The 19,787-nt window shown below is 37.2% G+C and overlaps 4 protein-coding genes across 10 annotated transcripts; 2 read left to right on the top strand and 2 right to left on the bottom strand.

Moving 5' to 3' along the window:
* Positions 1-3,454: 3,454 nt before the first annotated feature.
* Positions 3,455-6,958, top strand: LOC130732849 (choline-phosphate cytidylyltransferase 2-like). The gene is made up of 8 exons (XM_057584846.1): positions 3,455-3,681; positions 3,770-3,883; positions 3,980-4,075; positions 4,158-4,200; positions 4,292-4,447; positions 4,531-4,611; positions 5,936-6,046; positions 6,178-6,958. The coding sequence occupies exons 1-8, from the start codon at positions 3,539-3,541 to the stop codon at positions 6,430-6,432; spliced, it is 999 nt and encodes a 332-aa protein (XP_057440829.1). The 5' UTR covers positions 3,455-3,538; the 3' UTR covers positions 6,433-6,958.
* A 1,335-nt stretch (positions 6,959-8,293) lies between these two features.
* Positions 8,294-9,350, bottom strand: LOC130732850 (VQ motif-containing protein 22-like). Its single transcript, XM_057584847.1, has one exon. The coding sequence runs from the start codon at positions 9,262-9,264 to the stop codon at positions 8,677-8,679; it is 588 nt and encodes a 195-aa protein (XP_057440830.1). The 5' UTR covers positions 9,265-9,350; the 3' UTR covers positions 8,294-8,676.
* Positions 9,351-12,468: 3,118 nt separating this feature from the next.
* Positions 12,469-17,058, top strand: LOC130732845 (uncharacterized). 7 transcript variants are annotated; one of them, XM_057584842.1, is made up of 9 exons: positions 12,469-12,662; positions 12,767-12,869; positions 13,202-13,678; positions 13,802-13,973; positions 14,458-14,755; positions 15,578-15,650; positions 15,813-15,870; positions 16,453-16,532; positions 16,687-16,891. In XM_057584842.1, exons 2-9 carry the CDS (start codon positions 12,807-12,809, stop codon positions 16,738-16,740), a joined length of 1,275 nt encoding a protein of 424 aa, XP_057440825.1. In that variant the 5' UTR covers positions 12,469-12,662; positions 12,767-12,806; the 3' UTR covers positions 16,741-16,891. The 7 variants fall into 7 exon arrangements, with proteins under 7 accessions (XP_057440825.1, XP_057440824.1, XP_057440821.1 ...); XM_057584841.1 differs by having other exon boundaries at positions 15,813-15,903; XM_057584838.1 differs by having other exon boundaries at positions 12,470-12,653; positions 15,813-15,903; positions 16,671-17,058.
* Positions 17,059-17,131: 73 nt separating this feature from the next.
* LOC130732846 (UDP-glycosyltransferase 82A1) lies at positions 17,132-19,562 on the bottom strand. The gene is made up of 2 exons (XM_057584844.1): positions 18,710-19,562; positions 17,132-18,203 (listed from the first exon to the last, which is right to left on the bottom strand). Exons 1-2 carry the CDS (start codon positions 19,203-19,205, stop codon positions 17,296-17,298), a joined length of 1,404 nt encoding a protein of 467 aa, XP_057440827.1. The 5' UTR covers positions 19,206-19,562; the 3' UTR covers positions 17,132-17,295.
* Positions 19,563-19,787: the final 225 nt, after the last annotated feature.

Here is a 19,787-nt window from a genome sequence, read left to right as displayed (position 1 = left end):
CTTCAGAGCTTCATATTGTCTTCTGAGGGTCTGCAACTTGACCTTCTTCAATTTTGCCACACCTTCGTAACTCTTGGTCAGAATATCCCAGGCTTCTTTCGACGTTTTCGCCGCTGCAATTTTCTCAAAATTAGCAGGGTTAACGCATTGATGGATTATGAACAAAGCCCTCATGTCTTTCTTCTTCAATTCCTTGTGAGCTGCTCTCTGCTCAGCCGTGGGTTCCGCCGGTAGAGCCTCCAACCCAGAAGTCACCATTTCCAGAACATCTTGGAACCCGAAGATTACGAGCATCTGGGTATTCCAACGTTCCCAATCAGTCTTGCCGTCAAGAACCGGCAACGAAGCTGGGAAATTGCCGTTCATTCCAGCCATCACCTTCAAAGAAGCGTCCACTTCCACCGGAGCTACCAACGGAGCAAGCACCTCCGTTGTGACTGATCCACACTCCGCCGTAGATCGCCGTGCACTGGTGGTGGCTCACGTCGCTGGTCGCCGGATCGTCAAGCTCTTGATACCACTGTTGGATTTCAGTCTCAGAAACCACCTTGAAGCAATTGATTATCACAATCAATGCTATGTTAGGAACAATCAATTTGTAAGAGAAGAAAGAAAGTCAAGAAAAGCACATTCAGATCAGAAGAAGAATGAACAGAGGGAAAAACTTTATTAGCATTGATCGCACAATCACAGTGCATATTACAACATTTATAGCTAATCATTAGCTAAGGACTAAAACCAGCTCAGCTCACAAACTAAAGGACTAAAACTCTAAACCTTATAAAATCTGAAGGACTAATTCTGAATTACACAATATTACAACATAGCCTTGGTGAATAAATCAGCACACGCACTTCCCTCACGGAAAGTGTGAACCAGACGCACATCTCAATCTCTAAGCCAACAAATCTCTAATGTTCCAAACCATAATGCACCAAATACAACATTGTCTCTAGTTATGATGGAAGAGAAATCCATTCTTAGCTTGCCAAGTAGAATCCGATAGAGCAATAAAATAACCAATGCTATGAAGATCAGTCTGTGCATTAAAATCTTGTAAAAAATTAAAGAAGCATGAAAAGACAGTCCTATCAAGTGTCAACCCCATAGGGGAAGCAAACCATAACCTTTTAATCACAAGATAGGACAATAAAACGTGTTGAACTTGAACTGTTCCAGCTCTAGCTCTAAAGGCTAAAGCACACCAAAGAAGCTCACGAGACAAGCTCTCCAGGTTGTTTCTTTACACCTTGACAAAGTAACAAACTTCCAAAGTAAACATCTTTTTAAGAAGCGCCGAAGAAGATGAAGTCGACGCCAACTCATAATCATTATGTTGCAAAATAAAAATTATAATCTGATCGCGTCGTTTAAATCTCATAAGGAGAATGCGAAAAAAAGAATCATAATTATTTTACCACACCAAGAGAACGAACAAAATTTCCAGAGCCAGTGCCAAAACAAATAATCAATAAGCTACATTTCCAAACCAAATTGGAGGGCAAAAAGCTTGAAACAAACTTAATACCGAGTTCATTTGCAACTCCTCCTTATAAGCTAAGGAAATTCTACTAGTAATCCATGAACCATCGGTAACAAAATTGCAGATCCTACCATCACTAATTTCTGCACACTCTTTAATGGAAAATTTAACCTGTACTCATAATGCTAGACCGTGCCTAAGTGGAATGATAACCTTTCTTAACCCAAAAATAGTTGCATGAGGGCCGGATAGTGTTGGCATTTGCATCCTTAGTCCTCAGCCATTGGAATATTTGTCAACGTACTAAAAATATTCTTCCTCGTATGGAAGTGAACGAAATTGATTCCATAAGATACTGCCATAAAAAAAGTGATTTCATAAAATAAAAATGGTTAATCATCTAATAGGTCCCTGTCTTTGTCTCGCCGTCTGAAATTAGTCCCTCCCCGGAAAATTTGCAAATCTGGGTCCTCTCGTTTGCAATATGTCTGGAGCAGGTCCTCGCCGGAGCTCCGGCGAGTGATGAATAGGCATGCTGACTGGGATAATAATACTTACGTGGATTTTAAAAATAAATAAAAAATAAATTACACATCAGAAAAATAAATTAAATTAAAAAATATAATCAATTAACAAAATAAATTACTCATCTTCATTTTCTTCATCATCTTCTTCAAAAAATTATAACCCCAACAATAAACAATAAAATCCCAAAAACACCAAATCTAATTTCCCAGGGTCTTCATCATCATAACTAAGTCCAGAAATAATCAAAATCCAGAAAACAAAACCTCATCCCCACCATAACCGCCCCAAACATAAACAGAACAAGAAAAAGAAACCCATAAGTGCTGGTGGTGGCCAAGAAACCCAGAAATGGTGGTGGTTTTGTTCCTCCTCCTCACTGTAGCACATATCTTCTTTCTTTTCCTCTTATTTTCCCCACTGCCTGCAACGTTTGGTATTTGCAATACAGACAAAAATGGAGGTAGCAGAACATAAGTAGTAGTTGCAACACAGACAAGAAGAAACACAACAAAACAGCAACATCATCTTCTCCTTCTCCTTCTCCTTCTCCCAACCGAAACCCCCATCCCCAACCCAACCCAACCTGCAACCTGAACCTGCAATCGAAACTCCAAAAGCTACCACACCTCCGCCTCAAGCACCACTCCAAATCTGCAAACATATTGGCTTCAACCCCCACCTAGGTCGCGGGTCGGATCTGGGTTGTTTGGCAACCCGGATCTGGAAACGCGGAGCATGTGCGACGCGGCTCGGCTGTGGGGCGTTGGTGTGGCTGGATCTGCACCTGGAGCGTGTGCGACGCGGCTGAGGAGAGGAGCGGTGACACGGCGGTGCGAGGGCGGCAGAAGTTGACTTGCGGCGGCTACGCAAGGATTTGAAGGGCATCGCCATTTCCTTCCTCTTTTTCCTTTTTCTCTCACAAACAATCACTGTCTTTAGAAGAAGAATAAGAAGGTGGTGTTGGGGTGGGGGTTGCAGATGGTGTTTGGGTTTTCATGGGTCCTTTGGTGATGATGAAGAAGAAGAATAAAAAGATGAAGGAGGAGGAAATGAATTTCTGGGTTCTACAGGAATTAGGAAATTAGGTTTTCTAATTGGGGGAAACAATCTTTGTTAATCATATTAGTGTTAGTAAGTTAATTAGGACTAGTTAGTTTTTAGGGTTAATTAGGGGTCAATTAAATAAATATAACTGATTTGTAAATTTTTTTAATTTTTTAATTTTTTTTCCTTGACACATCAGCCCCATTTATCCAGTCAGTATGTCAATTCATCACTCGCCGGAGCTCCGGCCTCCGGCGAGGACCTGCTCCACACACTTTACAAATAAGAGGACCCAGATTTGCAAATTTTCCGGGGAGGAACTAATTTCAGACGGCGAGACAAAGACAGGGACCTATTAGATGATTAACCCAAATAAAAATAAGAAAAATTCATTTTCATCGGTTGAGAAAAATAAAAGAGAAAAAATCTGGGAAGAGAGAGAGAGGGAGAGGAGAGAGAGAGAGAGAGAGAGGCGAGATTCGAATGGCAGATCACAGTGAGAATTCGAATCCCAAAATCAAAATGGCACCGCCTCCGTTGGACCGTCCCGTCCGAGTATACGCCGATGGCATCTACGATCTCTTCCACTTTGGCCACGCTGGTTCTCTCGAGCAAGCCAAAAAATCGTATGTCTTTTTTCTTCTTCTTCTGATCAGATCACAGATCTGCTTCATAGATTTCAATTCAATTCATAGCCACCTTTTTCAATTTCAGATTTCCAAATACATACTTGCTTGTTGGCTGCTGCAACGATGAAGTCACTCACAAATACAAAGGCAAAACTGTTATGACTGAGGCTGAAAGATACGAATCCCTTCGCCACTGCAAGTATGAAGATTCTTCTCGCTCACTTGCTTCACCTTACCTTCTCTCACTCTGTCTATTCGTATTTCAATTTCAATTTACTTTCGTTTACATCAACAGGTGGGTCGACGAAGTGATTCCTGATGCCCCGTGGGTTATCAATCAAGAGTTTCTTGACAAGCACCGCATTGACTATGTGGCTCACGACGCTCTTCCGTAAGATTCATAATCATTCAATTCACTTCATTGCATATTTATAGCATAGTATAATCAATCTCATCATATTTTCAATTTGCAGTTATGCTGATACCAGTGGTGCTGCCAATGATGTTTATGAATTTGTAAGTATGATTAAAATGTTCCTTTTATTGAATTGTTACTATAATGAATAATCTCTATAATGCACTATATGCCCTGTAATTTTCTATGCAGGTTAAAGCTGTTGGGAAGTTTAAGGAAACACAAAGGACTGATGGAATCTCTACATCAGATATTATAATGAGAATTGTTAAAGATTACAACCAGTATGTGTTGCGCAACTTGGATCGCGGCTACTCCAGAAAAGAGCTTGGCGTCAGCTATGTCAAGGCATGATTCTCTTTTCGTGTATTCTACCTTAAATAGAGTTCCTTGCTAACTCATTTTTTTGGTGTTGTGTTTATCATTTATAGGAAAAGCGACTGAGGGTGAATAGAAGGTTGAAAACATTACATGAGAAAGTTAAGGAGCAACAAGAAAAGGTTGGTGAAAAGGTATGTATGCTGCTATGACTTATCATTTAGTTGATCAAGTTGAATTAGTACTTGCTTTAGGCTAAATCAATGTACTGGCTGGTTGTCATAGTAGGAGCTGAGATTGCCAAAATGCGGTGGAGAATTTGGTAGGAAACTCAATTTTGATTCCGATGGTTGAAAAAATTGCGGAAGATTAGAAGTTAAAAAATTAGTGAAAATTGAATGATAGGGTTCACATATGGAAATTTTTTATTAAAATTTAGTATTTTGATTAGTGAGATTTTAGGGAAAGATGGTCCACAATAGTTTAATGTATTCAATTTTAATGAATATTTTGCATAGAAAATGAGAATTTGTGCAGGATAAAAGTAATGGAGTGACATAATTATAACAATTTAAAAAATTGAGGAACTGAATCTTATAAATAGAGACCTAAAGCACAATTATGCCAAAAAAAAAACACATTAGGGGAGACTATATACAAGTTAACTAAAGTGCGGGTAATGAGTGAGAGTATGAGTGGATAGTTATCCAGCGGGGTAAAACCGTAAGAGTACAAGTATCAATATGACTATGGATATTTATTTTAATGATGTAGGTATGGAAGATTGGAAGGAACTATATGCACACTCGCACTAGCATGACAACCTGGCTACATGAGAAAATAGTGTTCATAACTTCTACCTGTTTTTTTTGTCAAACCTTCACTGTGGGCATGACAGATCACAGTTTCATTGGAAATAAGAGTTGTGGTTGTATGATATGTTGCCGTTAAAATGATACCTTTTGGTTTGCTTTGCCACAATTGTCTTTTGTCAGCTATGGACCTATTCCTAATATTATTTGTTTCAATTTATCCCTGGGACTTTTATAAGCTCAATCAATAATTGGCTAACATTGATATACTGTGTTCACACGTCTCGAAGAGACTACAGAGTGAGATGGATATGGACTAGCTTATCTACTGTCATTTTCTAAAAGTAAAATGGAGAAGTAGTGGTTTTTTAGGAGTAGTTTTTTAATAGCAGTAGTAGGGAGAAGCTTTCTAGAATTATTGATTTTGCTATATTTACGTATGTATGACTGAGAAGGACCTGTTGTACTATATTGAGAGCTGTGGGGATTAATCAAGGTTTTCACTTTGTAAATAGCAGTATAGATGAGGGTAAGGTTTAAATTTGATATATATATATATACACACACACACAAATGAAACTGCAGTGCTATGGACACTAGCATTTTCCTTTCAACATTTATTTACACTCATAGGGTCATACAGTAATAATTTTTCTCGGCCTTTTGAAATTGTGATAGATAGCATATATTATTGTTGTTTGTCTAGATCCAAATTGTTGCCAAGACTGCTGGTATGCACCGGAATGAATGGGTTGAAAATGCTGATAGATGGGTTGCTGGATTTCTGGAAATGTTTGAAGAAGGTTGCCATAAGATGGTGAGCTAATTTATGCCAATAAAATATATGAAACTCTTATGCATGTGAACTACTTGAAGAGTTCTCATCCAACTTTTAGTTATCTATTTATCTAGTGTCATTTTTTGTCTTACCCCTTGGATCCATAACAGGGAACGTCAATTATAGATCGAATTCAGGAGCGGTTACGAGGTCAGCAACCAAGAGATGACTTTCTTCCGGGAAATGGCAAGGATGATAAGGATGTTGTTGATGAGGATGAGGATGATGAGTATTATTATTATGAGGGAGATGATAGTGATGAGCAATATTTTGAAGAAAATGATGATGATGATGATGATGATGATGATGATGATGATGATGAGCTTCATGCCCAGAATAATGGGAAAGATGACAACAAAAAGTAGTTATACTTGGTTGGGAGCTGTTGGGATCTCGGCAGAATGTCGAAAAGCAACTGTCCTTGGATTTCTGTAATATTATATGCAATATCTTGGATACCGGAACATGCTTTTGGAGTTGCAGAAGGGAACTTTCGTTTTGCCGGTGTGGTCAAAATTCTGCATGTGGATTCTGCTGGTATACATGAAAGTGTTGTTTGTGGCTTTGTGCATATGCTTGGTAAGAAGAACTGCCCTGAACTTGTGTTTGTCATTAGTCATGTCAGTGACTTAGTTTTCCATGGGGCAAATATTTTCTCCTTTTTATTCATTTACCACCTTTAGGCTCTAAATCTTCAATATCACTTACTTCTCTGGAGTTCGCTTTCAAGTATATCATCAAAATCACTCGAGTGAGAGTTCATGCACTCCCTTGGTGCCCATATTACTTAAGTACGCTTAAAAATGTGTTATTGTAGTGCCGGTAGTAAATTTGATTGCTGTACGATTACAATTTAACAGAGTGAATTTCTATGGCAATTGTTTGGCAGAACATGCAACAGGTTCAATAAAGCATGCGAAGTATACTTTTTTTCGTTCAAGCATGCGAAGTATGGTTTAAAAGTAAAATAGCTACTTACCAAAGCACTAAATTGTATGAAATTAAGCATCCTCTATACTTTTTGATTTTTTTTAATAAATCCTTTCAATGAACGGCGTTATTTCCTGAAGTCATGCAGAACTAATCTTCTTGTCATTTCATTTTTCGTTAATTACGTAAACTCTCCAGTCTTGAACGTCAACATTCTTCCTGAGTTTTGTATTCATGAATTAAGTGGAGGATAGGATTTGAGAGTAAACACATCTTCAGAAGCACCATTTGTGAACAGGTCATGACCTCAATATTCTAGGAGCTTGCACGCGTACCTTGTCATTTGCAAGTAGAAAACAGACATTTTGTTGTCATGACTTTGTTCTATTAAACACTGTGTCCTCACAGAGAAATGCACCATTCACCGCCAAACCGGTTCCTACCATAGCAAAGCAACAATATAGACACAATATTACAAGTAACCTTGCTATATATCAGCAATGGTGATAATAAACTAGAATAGAGCTAGGTGCACGAGACCATTCAGACTAGCAAGCCCTGGCTGACCTCTCTTAGTTTGTTATGTTTTTGAGCAAGAGAGACGAAATTGGAAACCAAATTTTGAAACTTATTTTTCCATTAGAAAGCATGAGTGTATTGTATGAGGTTGTGATAAAGTTGATAAAAAAAAATGAGGTTGTGACAAATATCCATTCTTTGTATTTTTTATTTTGAGGCTATCCATTATGTGTAAGTTGCATAGAACCAATGTTTTAAAAAATGATCTCCAATTATTGAAACGGTGAAGGTATGATTCACAATTCAACTGCGGCTAAGTCATTTTCAAATTAGTGATACTAACAAATATTTTTATATACTATATGATATATTAAGCAATAAATTAACATTAGATCTCATTTTCAAAAAAAAAAAATTAACATTAGATCTCATTGTGACACCATTTTTTAGGACAAAACTTTGCACTTTCACAAGTGTAGTTTTTACTGTTAGTTGTCGCACTGATATAAAAACAAAAGAGTGACGCTTATTATTTTTTCAACATATTATTTACATTGGAAGTGATAAAAACATGTAATATAAGAGGTGAAAAATAAAATAAAGAAAAATTAATGTGAAAAAGAAAAACACTATTGAGAGGTGCTTCCACATTCTAGAAGTACAGGGAGAAAAATAAAAGCCCCAAGGAAGCAAGTCAACACACGTAAAAGATTTGTATTGGCATGCTTCGTAACCCACTGACCAAAACCAACACAATTTAACTTCAACTAATCCGGCTAAGAAACAGGTTCCCAGTTAATCACATATAAAATAAATAGACAAATTTACAAATAAAAGTAAAATAAATAAAATCTTGAGGCAACCCCAACATTGGGATCCATCCAGATTTAATCAAGAAGCATAAGAAAAACGTGATGAAGTGCATGTAGCGTGGCTGCGCATTGATGCATAGTAGTAGAAATAAAATAAATGAACACTAGGGGGAGGGAGAGGGAGTAGTACTATTTTACATACACCGTATGTAGGTTGGTCAACAATTGTAGCTAAGTTAGGTTAATTAAGATCACCTAATTATCTGCTTTATTTTACGTCACTTTCATTTTGACCTGACCAATGGAAGAAGAAACTGCAACGTACGAACTGCACAGAACAGAACAGAATCAAGTAGTGGGGAAGAAACGTCCTCCATGATCCATGAAAAGTTGGTCTTCATCGTTAACATTTAGATTTGTAATTGTATTCGTAGTAGTAATTGGGTTGCTCAATCTCTGGAAAAACGTGTTTTCAGCAACTGCTGCTTCTCTGTTACCACCACCGAACATGTACTGCTGCTGGTTGTTCTGTTGTTGGTGATACAGCTGCTGGTGCTCCAACACGAGGCCGTTTGTGTTTACAGAAGGCAGTGGGCCTCGAGGAGGACGTGAGGCAAAGCCTAAACCCACAGCTTGAGCAAAAGGTGCGGTTGGGCCGCCAGTGAATTGCTGCACCATGGCCCGGAAGTTGGTAGTGTCTGTGTTGAGCAGGGTGGTGGGTGTTCGCCTTGAAGCCCGGGAGCGGCGCCTGATGGGCTTGGAGACTCGGCCATCTGGGTTCAACTGGGTTGGCGTGGTGGTTGTCACCGTGGTTGCCTCGGATACGGAAACTTGACCGGCCGTGGGGAAGCTGCTGCTTTCTTGATAGAAATGGAGCCAGTCCTTAGAGGTAGAACCTGACATGTTGTGAGGGTGAGGGTCACACTCACTACTCATGAAGAAGCAGCTAGCGGAGGAAGAAGAAGAAAACCATGATGGACTTGGTTTGGGTTTGTTTGGTAACCAGGAAAGAAATTTGGGTCCTTGGTCCGCTATTTATGGTATTACTATTATGGTGGCTGGCTAATACTTTACTTTTAATTAATTTAAATTTAATTTCTTCCTCGTGCTTGCCTCAGTCATAGTCAAACTTAACAATGGAATAAAACCAATCCATGATCTAACCCTTCATTTGGGAGCCACGTGCCAGATAAAGGGAAAGTTAATTTTAAGTCAATTAATGTAATATTTGTTCTACTTGCTCCTTACTCCATGCCCATGGTTCTACTCAACTACCACCCCAACTTAGAGCTTGTTTATTGATAATAGAGAACAGAATACTAAAGCACTTTTATTATGAAGTAGAGCACTAGAGCTATAAGCTTACTTTTCAGTTTTCTTCACTCAAACTTAATATAAAATTAAGGAAAAATGATTCATAGACATAGGAATAGTAGAAACACCCCAAACACCCATTTTTCCTGCAGATTTGACCAAATAATATACTGAACTAACCACCTAAATACACATGACTAACCATAAAGCACAGAATTGTTCTGTGCTTTATGGTTAGTCATGTGTATTTAGGTGGTTAGTTCAGTGTATTATTTGGCCAAATCCCTAATTTAGGAATTTCAATTTTACACGGTTCTGTGCTTTATGGTTAGTCATGTGTATTTAGGTGGTTAGTTCAGTGTATTATTTGGCCAAATCCCTAATTTAGGAATTTCAACTTTACACGGTTCTGTGCTTTATGGTTAGTCATGTGTGTTTAAGTGGTTAGTTCAGTGTATTATTTGGCCAAATCCCTAATTTAGGAATTTCAACTTTACACGGTTATGTGCTTTATGGTTAGTCATGTGTATTTAGGTGGTTAGTTCAGTGTATTATTTGGCCAAATCCGCAGGAAAAAGGGGTGTTTGGGGTGTTTCTACTATTCCTATGTCTATGAATCATTATTCAAAATTAAGTACTCCTTCTGTCTCAGAATAAGTGTTCACTTAGAGAAGATGCACACATATTAAGAAGTGTAATAAATATTATTAACTTTTAAAAATATATCATTTCTTTTTCTAGTTTGCCCTTAAGGTGTACTTCTATCTCTCCTCATTTATTGTTCTCATAGGGGTATTATATGGAAAAACATCAATTAATGCGACCTTAGTATTCTAAGTGGACAGTTATTATGAAACAAATAATTTTGTTTTAAGTGGACACTTATATTGAAATGGATGGAGTAATAACAAAAATAAAAATATAATAATGTTAAAGATATAGTATTAAATTATTACTAGCATCATCTAAAAACTTAAAACTCTTAATTGGGGGTTAATTTATGAGAGATAGCAAGATGAGTTTTTTTTTTTTTTTGGTTGAGATAGGGGGGATGTATGTGTACTGTACGTGGGGTGACTGATTTCATGGTTCTATCCAGGAAGCAGCACTGGGCCCAGCCCAACCCAAAGACGCCAGGTTTGGGGTGAATCATGAGTCATGATAACGTCACCCCATGGCATGGTATGTTTGTCGGCCTCAACCTGAGACTTGTGGTTGTGAGGTTAATTAATTAGTAGAGGTGACTTGACTCTTCTTCTTCCTCCTTCATCAACTCAATTGCCAATTGCCATTGACCTTCAAATTCTATTCCAACTTTTAACAAGAAACTGCTAGGCAGTTTCCTTTTCCCTTCCCATCCAGCCAACAAGATAAACCATTCAAACTTCCTTTATGTGCACTGCATTGACCTTTCTCAACAATTCTTCATTTTTTCCAATTCTCAAACCAATTCCCTGCTAACAAATTGGAGATACTGAGATAGATGGTTCTATCATTTCTGCATCATAACTATCATTTTTTATGGCAAACAAATAATATTAATAGCAGTTGCATTTTTTCTAATATTTTTTTTTAAATTTTAATTACATTTTTTAACTCTTTAAGATTATGTAATTTTAATCTTTTATTTTTTAAATTTAACTAGTCCTTATACGTTAAAGAGAGTCAAGAGCTTGTAACACTTGATCACAAAATCCAATGTGAAAGAGGGTGGGAATCTCCTTTAACATTAAGTTCGGTCCAATGTAAAAGCAAATGAATTTGGAATCTCTCTAGTCATTCAAGGTGGCATATGCTCATGATAAGCATTTTCACTTTCTAAATTACTATCAAATACTACTTTTTTTATTGAGAGCAACCTTATCCTTTGATTACAATATCTATAGTCCATATTCTCCGAGAAATGTTGGAGAAAAGCGAGATGATCCAAATCGAAATTAAATAAGAGTTAGAGTGTGCATATAACATTAAATTTACTTGTTTAATTTCTTTTTAAACCTAACTTATTTTTAGTTTGAGTGTTACCTTGAAACCAAAAAAAAATTGTAACCAAAAAACGTTTGAGTGTTACCAACAATGTGCTAATCTTGTTTAAAAAAAACAAACGTGCTAATCTGAGTGAAAGGAGCTCGAGTCTCTTAAGCATGAGAAACTAGTTAAAACTTATTTTTAGTATGGTTAATTAGACAAAGTAAATTATGCAATGTGCTAATTGGTAAATTAATTAGTAATGTGGAAAGAAATGAATTTAGCTCATCTAAATTAGAGAGTAGGGCATTGTAATTATTCTTAATTAAAAACATAATTTTCATAAGTTTAAAACTTGTAGCATTGATTTAAAAAAAAAACTTGGATCATCCATCAATGCATGCCTCCTAAAAGGAATTACATTTCCCATCCCAACTAATTTCCTAAAACCTCAAATTACCCTCCATTTTTCATAACACAAAGAAATTGAATGTTAAATTGTAGTTCCTAGATATATTTCATGAACGCTTCCGAGATTTATTTCCGAGAAATATCCGGGATTTATTTCTTGATTTATTTCCAAGAAATAAATCTCGGAACACAAAAATAAGCTTATTTACATCGTTGGAAGTCATGTTGAGTAGCATTAAATCCAGGAATGTATTAAAAACAAGGGCATTATGGACAATTCCCACGGGTGGGAAATTTAAAGCCCCTCATGAAAGGGCAATAGCAATAGCATGTGGGGATTGGGTTCGGCCCGGCCCACTTTTAATTTTCATGAAATGAGACGAGACTCCTATTGTCCAAAAAAATAAAAAAGACGAGACTCCTAAAAATGTGAAGAATTGAAGAACCAATAGCAATAGCAAAAGCATGTGGGGATTGGAGTCATAAGGTGAAGTCTCTGTCTGTCTGTGTCTGTGTCTGTGTGTGTGGAGTGAAGAAGAAGGAAAGAAGAAGCAGTGTCAGTGAGAGAATGGAGAATCGTTGGAGAAATGGAAGGATCATCAAGTTCGCAAGTCACACGTTGCAGTTGCCTCGTATTAATCGTAATCACATCCTTCTCCTTTTTATTATTATAATCATCATCATCTTAATCATAAACAACACTAATATTGATATTGTGGTGTTTCTGCATTTGATTCTGTAACAGCAACGCTTTTGCCAAATCCTTTCATTGCTCTGATAATTTCATGGAGAACACAGGCGCAGATGCTGCTCAACTTCAAACTCAAATTCATACTCATCCTGCTCAGGTGATTTTCACTTCTTTCTTCAAAACTGAAAACCCTTACCAAATGAAATGGGTTTGATCTGTATGTATCATCAAAATTTGACTAGAGCTAATTACAGTTTCTTACAAAATCCTGTTGTTTGAACTTTGAAATGACCTTGTTCATTGGATTACTGATGTTTATTATAGCATGCGTGTTACGTGTATCAGCTCAGCTTAATCAATTCTGACGCACATTAACTACTCGCAGAATTTACAAACATGCACTAAGTAGTTGTTTAGTATTATTAATCATGCCAAATTTATCATTACATCATAAAACAGCTTCTCAATTTGATTTTCACGGCATTATAGACAAAACCATGTGGTGATGGAAGTGATAATGGTGACAAGGCCTCCTTGATTCGTCAGTCCAGAAGACCAACTCTCTCCTCGCTGCAAATACCAGCACGATCACTGGATATTGCGTTGTCTTCTTTTGCAAAGACGGATGCTCCTTCACCTTCAGTTTCGCTGTCAAGTCCTGGTTCCGCTGCCAGAGGACTTCCTCCGAGGCCCAATTCAGCCAGAGTCAGACCTCGGGGGAAATCGTCTAGCAGGACAAAAACTTGTTCCTCCGACACTGAGAGGACAGTTCTCATTGTTCCTCATACTCCCCCATCAGATGCTCCTTTGGATATACCTTCCCCTTCAAGGTTTCGGTCTCTTACTAATAAGGCCATCTCTTCCCCGTCAATTAAAGCTGCACATTCATTACCAGTTACTCCACTTACAACTTCAGGTGCAGAGAATATGCACGGAAGACATCTAGGGTGTGACTCTGGTTTAAGTGTATGTTTCTGTTGTTAGTACTTCTTTCATGGTCAAACTAACTACTTTAATACATTTTGTATATAAGAATGGTATAGGATACTTAATATACGCTGCATTGATTAATTATTTCTTTTTGTATAGACACTGGAAGTTCAGCAGCACATGACTCGATCATTTTCTGTTCCAGTTAATGGCAATGCCACTAATTTAAAGCGTACAGATTCTAGGGGTTTGATTCGTATTATTTCAGCAAAACAACATCTTGAAGCTGTAGGTGGAACATCAACCAATGATTCTTCAGTCCTAGAGATTGGTAATTCTTCAAAATATATGGAACATACATAATATTCTTCTAGGCGTCCCTTTTAAATTTCTTGATCAACAATGTGCATAATTTGAAAATTAAGTTATTTTGACCAGCAACAACTACTTAATATTGGACACTAAACCATCAATAAAATGAGATTACCAAATAATAATATGCAGGAAAGAAAATATATGTTTCTAGAGATATATTCTAAAGATAGTAATTACATTGCTGCTCTCCAAATTAAAGAAAGAACTGGTGATAGTGAATGCAGTTATTACAGATATTAACTTGTAATTTTTAAAAATAAAAAAATTGATTTATCCATTTCTATGTGAATTAGGGTTGCTTGACATTTAAGTAAAAAAAAATTATTAGGGACTAGAAATTCTCATCTACATGCAGATTAATTTTTCTTAATCAATATACTATACTCATCGTCCTTGCTTATCTAGTTAAGTAATTGTTTTTCACACTGTTGCCTTTCTAGCCATTGAAGATGCTACAGAAGATATTTCAGAGGAAGAAGCTGTTTGTCGGATTTGTTTGGTGGAGCTTGAGGAAGGAGGGGATACTCTTAAAATGGAATGCAGTTGCAAAGGTGATCTTGCACTTGCTCACCAAGACTGTGCAGTTAAGTGGTTTAGTATTAAAGGAAACAGGACATGTGATGTCTGCAAGCAGGATGTCAAAAACCTCCCAGTAACACTGTTGAAAATTCAGAATACTCAAACTTCTTCTAGGCAACCATCAAATGCGCCACAACAGAGAGAAATAGCTTATTACAGGCAAGTTTGGTTGCTTCAATGTGCTAGACATTTTTGTGTTCTTGTCATCTTTATTTGAAAGGCCTTGTGATCCATACCTTGAAATTTTCTATAACATATAAGGTTAAAGGCCAGTGTATCTCAATATCTTGGTTCATACTTCACACTGCATTGATCTTAGTAGATCATAATTTTTAGGGGTTATTAGGTTTAATGAGCTGCAGATTCGGTTTATATGCATGTACGCATCGGTGGCAGTGAATTGTTTGGTGTCCTATTTTTAATAGCAAAAGAAATAATAAAAGGAAAGAAGAATTGCAAAGAACTGAGGTTTAGATTTCATCCTTTCACTTAACAAAAGGAAGACATATAAAATGTCACTTAAACAGCACTGTGCTATTTTCTTTTTATATCATCAAAGAAAATAAATCAAATCATGTGCTAAGATCCAATGAAAGACCACCAAAACTATCATATCCAACATCAAGTCTAAATATAATTCCCCTTAAATATCCTAGCTTTCTTCTTCATCCAAAGCACCAAAGGACATCATAGAGCCATAACAATTTACCCTCCTTGCTCTTGGCCACAATTTCGAAGTTATTCAAGAGAAGCTGCTCCAGATTATGAGGGAAAGTTCAAGGCCTATCAAAAATCCTACCCCATTTATTATTGGCTGCTGTGATGTGTGAGAATAGTTGTGCTTGTGCAGTAGATTCTGAAATTTGAGCAACATATGCCACTATCAGGAGACAACACCTTGTTAGGCTACAAAAACCTGTAAAAAGTCATCAGTCAGTGTCTAGTTTTCTTATTGCATTGTTGTTATTTCATGCCTGACAGGATCTGGCAGGATGTACCGGTACTTACCTTGGTCAGCATGCTTGCTTACTTTTGCTTTCTAGAGGAACTACTGGTATGCTTTTATTTATACTGTTTATATGCAGACTAGGGGAGCGCTTTGATAATGCTGTCTATGCTTAATTTTCATTTCTGGCTTTTGTTTTCCTTGGCCATCCTTTTAACTGTACTGTCTGAAATAAAAGTATGTCTGACACAGTGATTTCTACTTTACCAGGTTTCAGATTTGGGCCCTCGTGCTCTTGCCATTTCGCTACCCTTCTCCGGTGTTTTAGGTCTGTTTTCATCTATGATTGCGTCAACCATGGGTAAACTTGTTTCCTTCTGTCCACCTTATGTCAAATTCATTTATATCTTAGTACCTTCACTCTGGACTTTTGACTTATTTTTCTGTTCTGGTTCTAGTTTTCATTATGAAGCAGAAACATGAATTCATGAAAATGAATAGCATTCATGTATGAAAATTATCAAATATATATAAGTATGTTAGCATGCACGTGCAAGTTATGGTTAAAGAAAAGGACAATGACAAAAATCAATCATAAAACAGAAGCTATGTAATGAGAAGTGGCTAGAAATTGGACTCATTATGTATTGTAATTAGATAACATTTGGATCATATAATCATAGAAATCCTAATTATTTTTTCCTCCATTGACCTCAAATTCTTTTTTAGCATGTCCTTCCTCAGTAGACCCCCACCACTAAAAGAATTGATATTGTTGGGTTACCCAAATATAAACCCAACCCCAAAATACATCATACTGAGTTATTAATGTTCCATTAACACAAGTGTATGTCAGCTAATAAGGACTAGTATTGTTTAATAAACATCTCATGATGTGTGTTGGTGGCAGTGAGCAGGAGTTACGTATGGGCTTATGCTTGCTTCCAGTTTGGAATTCTTATCCTGTTTGCTCATGTATTTTATGCTATTGTAAGATGATATAGTTCCTGTCCTAACTTCATTTTGTGTTTTCCATTTCACTTCACCACAATTCAGTGAAGATATTTGGGAGTGGGTGAAAGAAAATGTATATATATTTTAACATGCTCATCCTTTTTGACTTTGCAGCTTAATTTTAATGCAGTTCTCTCCATTCTCCTTTCCTCTTTCATTGGATTTGGCATTGCAATCAGTATGAATTCTCTCCTTACCGAATTTATGATATGGAGAGCAAGTAGGCAGTTTCAATCTTCCAATGAGAATGTTAACACGACAGAGCAGCAGCGCCGTGATCATGCACAACGAGAGGAACAGGAAGAACAAGGACAGCGTCATCAACTACGCAGATAACAAGAGCATCATCTATGGCAGTAGTTCCTCTCCCAGCATTTGATACAACTGGTTTAGTCAGTTTTCACCAATTATGAATTATTTTGTTTATTTATTTTACCTAAATTTCTAAGATGTATAAATAGGGATTTCCATTTATTTATTAATGTTTTATAGCTTATGTCTATCATGCCTAGTATAAAGAGAACAAAATACAGAAATAGAAAAAGGTGGAAGAAAGATAAGAGAGAAATGAGGTATGAAATAAAATTTGAGATGTTGATATTTAATGAATTTATGACACACCAGATTACAATTTAGCCTAATTTCATTTCAACAACTGTCCAAGGCTAAGGAGAGAGTAATCCCAGCAGACAATATGATACAAACTGGAATAGTAATGAAGATTTAAGAAGCATTTTCATCAAAGGGTGGATGCTTTCTTCTCCATATCTTCCAGGAATGCTTTCACCATTAAAGCTCCCCTCTTACTATCACCCTGCATCCCCATGATTCTTTCACATAATTTCATTAACCGTATATCCATTTCCTTATCTTCCATCACCTTTGCAAGTCCTTCTTCAACATCCTTCTGTCCAAGCCCATTGAGTTTCAAACCCACCCTCCACACTTGAACAATAAAGGCACAGTTCACAAACTGGTCCCCTGCAACAGGGTAGCACAGCAACTTCTTTTGGGATTGTAAAGCCTCCAATGTGGAATTCCAACCACAATGTGTGATGAAACAACCCACAGACTTATGTTGCAAAATCTTCAATTGTGGTGCCCAAGAAACTATTCTGCCTCTGTCTTGCTTAGAAACCCTGTCCAATAATCCAACAGGTAAGCCTTCTCTCCAAGTGGACCTCAAAACCCAAATGAAAGGCCTCCCTGAAGCCTCAAGTGCAAGTGCTAGACTTTTCATCTTGGGTTCCCCAATTGGACTGACCCAGCTTCCAAATGAGATGTAAACAACTGAGTTATCCTTCTGGGTTGCAAGCCACTTCAAGCAACTCAAATCTTCTTCCCAAAAACTGAGACTCTTGGTTATTTGATCCCTACAAATTGGAGCTATTGGCAATGCAATTGGACAAACACCTTGTGAGCCCTTGTTGTTGGGCAATTCGTGAGATTGTAGCTCAAGTTTGGTTTCATCAGGAAAAGAATTGACTAAGAGCCATTTAAGGGTTCTTGATCTTTCTAAAGTTCTGATCCAAAATCTAAATCTGGCTTTTCTTGCATCAACTGTTCCAATAAGCCATGGTAGATCCTCAGTTGAAACTATGGGCAGCTCAGGCACAGAGGTAATTTTACCTTCATGTTGTGGAAGTCCTGCCAATACAATTCATAGCAATATCATCAGCTATTCACAAGAATTATTTATTTTCTGACATTGTTTTCTACACTGTCGCTGCAATTATCAGCACGTGTCAATTGAACTGCAATCTTTAGTTACACGCAAAAGGACATACCAACATAGTGCCACAAAATATTATGAACTTTTTTTATTCTTAAAGCAAAGACTTGCTTTGATTTTACTTTCTCATCAATTCGAATGAATTTCATTCTTTGCGAGGGTGAGCTCGCTGGATAAGCATATTTTTTTTTACATGTTAAACATGTTTAGGAAATTTTATCTCTATATTCTAACAGATTTTGTTTTCTTCTGGGAATCGACTTTGTGCTCTCACTCTTACAATCTAATTTATTCAATTACTACAAGACCAACATCTTATTCGTGCATCTTTGACTTTATGCAGCATAAATTAAAGGTGAAAGTCCAAAGATAACATGCAAACAACAGTTAGTACATGTCAACTGATTTGTAATTGTCAAACCTGAATCAGAAATGATGCCAGTCCGGAGCATGTGAGGTATTGCTGCGATGAGGAGATATGAAGCAAACATGGCAGGCCAAAACCCAGCAGTAGGAATCCCAAGCCTGTGGCCCACTTGTAAGGCCCAAGATGCCAACAAGTCAACCACCAAACACACCACATCACCATTATCCTCTTGATGCTTAAGCTTGTAATTGTAAAGCAGGTTTTCCAAGTGAATTGGCATGTTGTTCTCCATGGCTGATTCAATGCTAAAGAAATCTGGGGCTTCACCTTCTTGGGTACCATCTGGTAAACCTACCCACTTGATCTCATCATCTAATTTGTTGTTGTAATTATCAAGCGTGATCTTCCTGTGAAGGAATTGGGGGAGGACTATCACAGGCTCAAATCCATGGCTCACAAAGGCCCAAGCTAGCTCTTGCATGGGACTAACATGTCCCTGTGCAGGATAAGGAACCAGAATGATTTTTGGCTTCTTCAAATGCTTCTTCATACCTACAACTCTTTCTAGCTAGCTTTAATTTGTTTGCTTATAATTTTGAACTAAGCAAGCAAACACTACTAAATATATAGAATAGAACGTGCATATGAATGCGTGTGCCTAGCTCAACAAGTTGGGTTGGGTTTGAATTGGCTGGCTCCATGCTATTGTTAGCTAGCTACAACATTAGTATCTCTTATCTGCAACAAAAAATAAATAGTACTAGTATATAACTAGTGACGCATGAGATGAGATGAGATGATATCTTATAAGGAGAACAGAAATGCCGACCTATCAATCATTGATCCTCTAATTCCCAGGCGAGGCGGAAAGGAATATAAACAAATCAAAACAAGGGGCCGGGGGTGATGACAATGACTTGATTATCACTTCCCAGTGCCTAAACCAGGTTTTTTTTCTTCTCTTTTTCTAGTAGTAAGCTAATTTATTAATCCACTTCAAATTTCCAATTAAATGACAACTTTTATTTGGCTGTTATGTTATTATTGTTTAAGAGTTCTCCATAAAATAAATTCTGATATATATCCCCACTATCTAAGAGTGACGTATGTACAAACCTCAAATTAACAAAGC

This window comes from Lotus japonicus, chromosome 1 (genome assembly GCF_012489685.1).
Source record: "Lotus japonicus ecotype B-129 chromosome 1, LjGifu_v1.2".
In the NCBI taxonomy this organism is placed as follows: domain Eukaryota; kingdom Viridiplantae; phylum Streptophyta; class Magnoliopsida; order Fabales; family Fabaceae; genus Lotus; species Lotus japonicus.
Note: the sequence above shows the minus strand (reverse complement) of the source record. Positions and strands in the feature narration are given on the sequence as shown.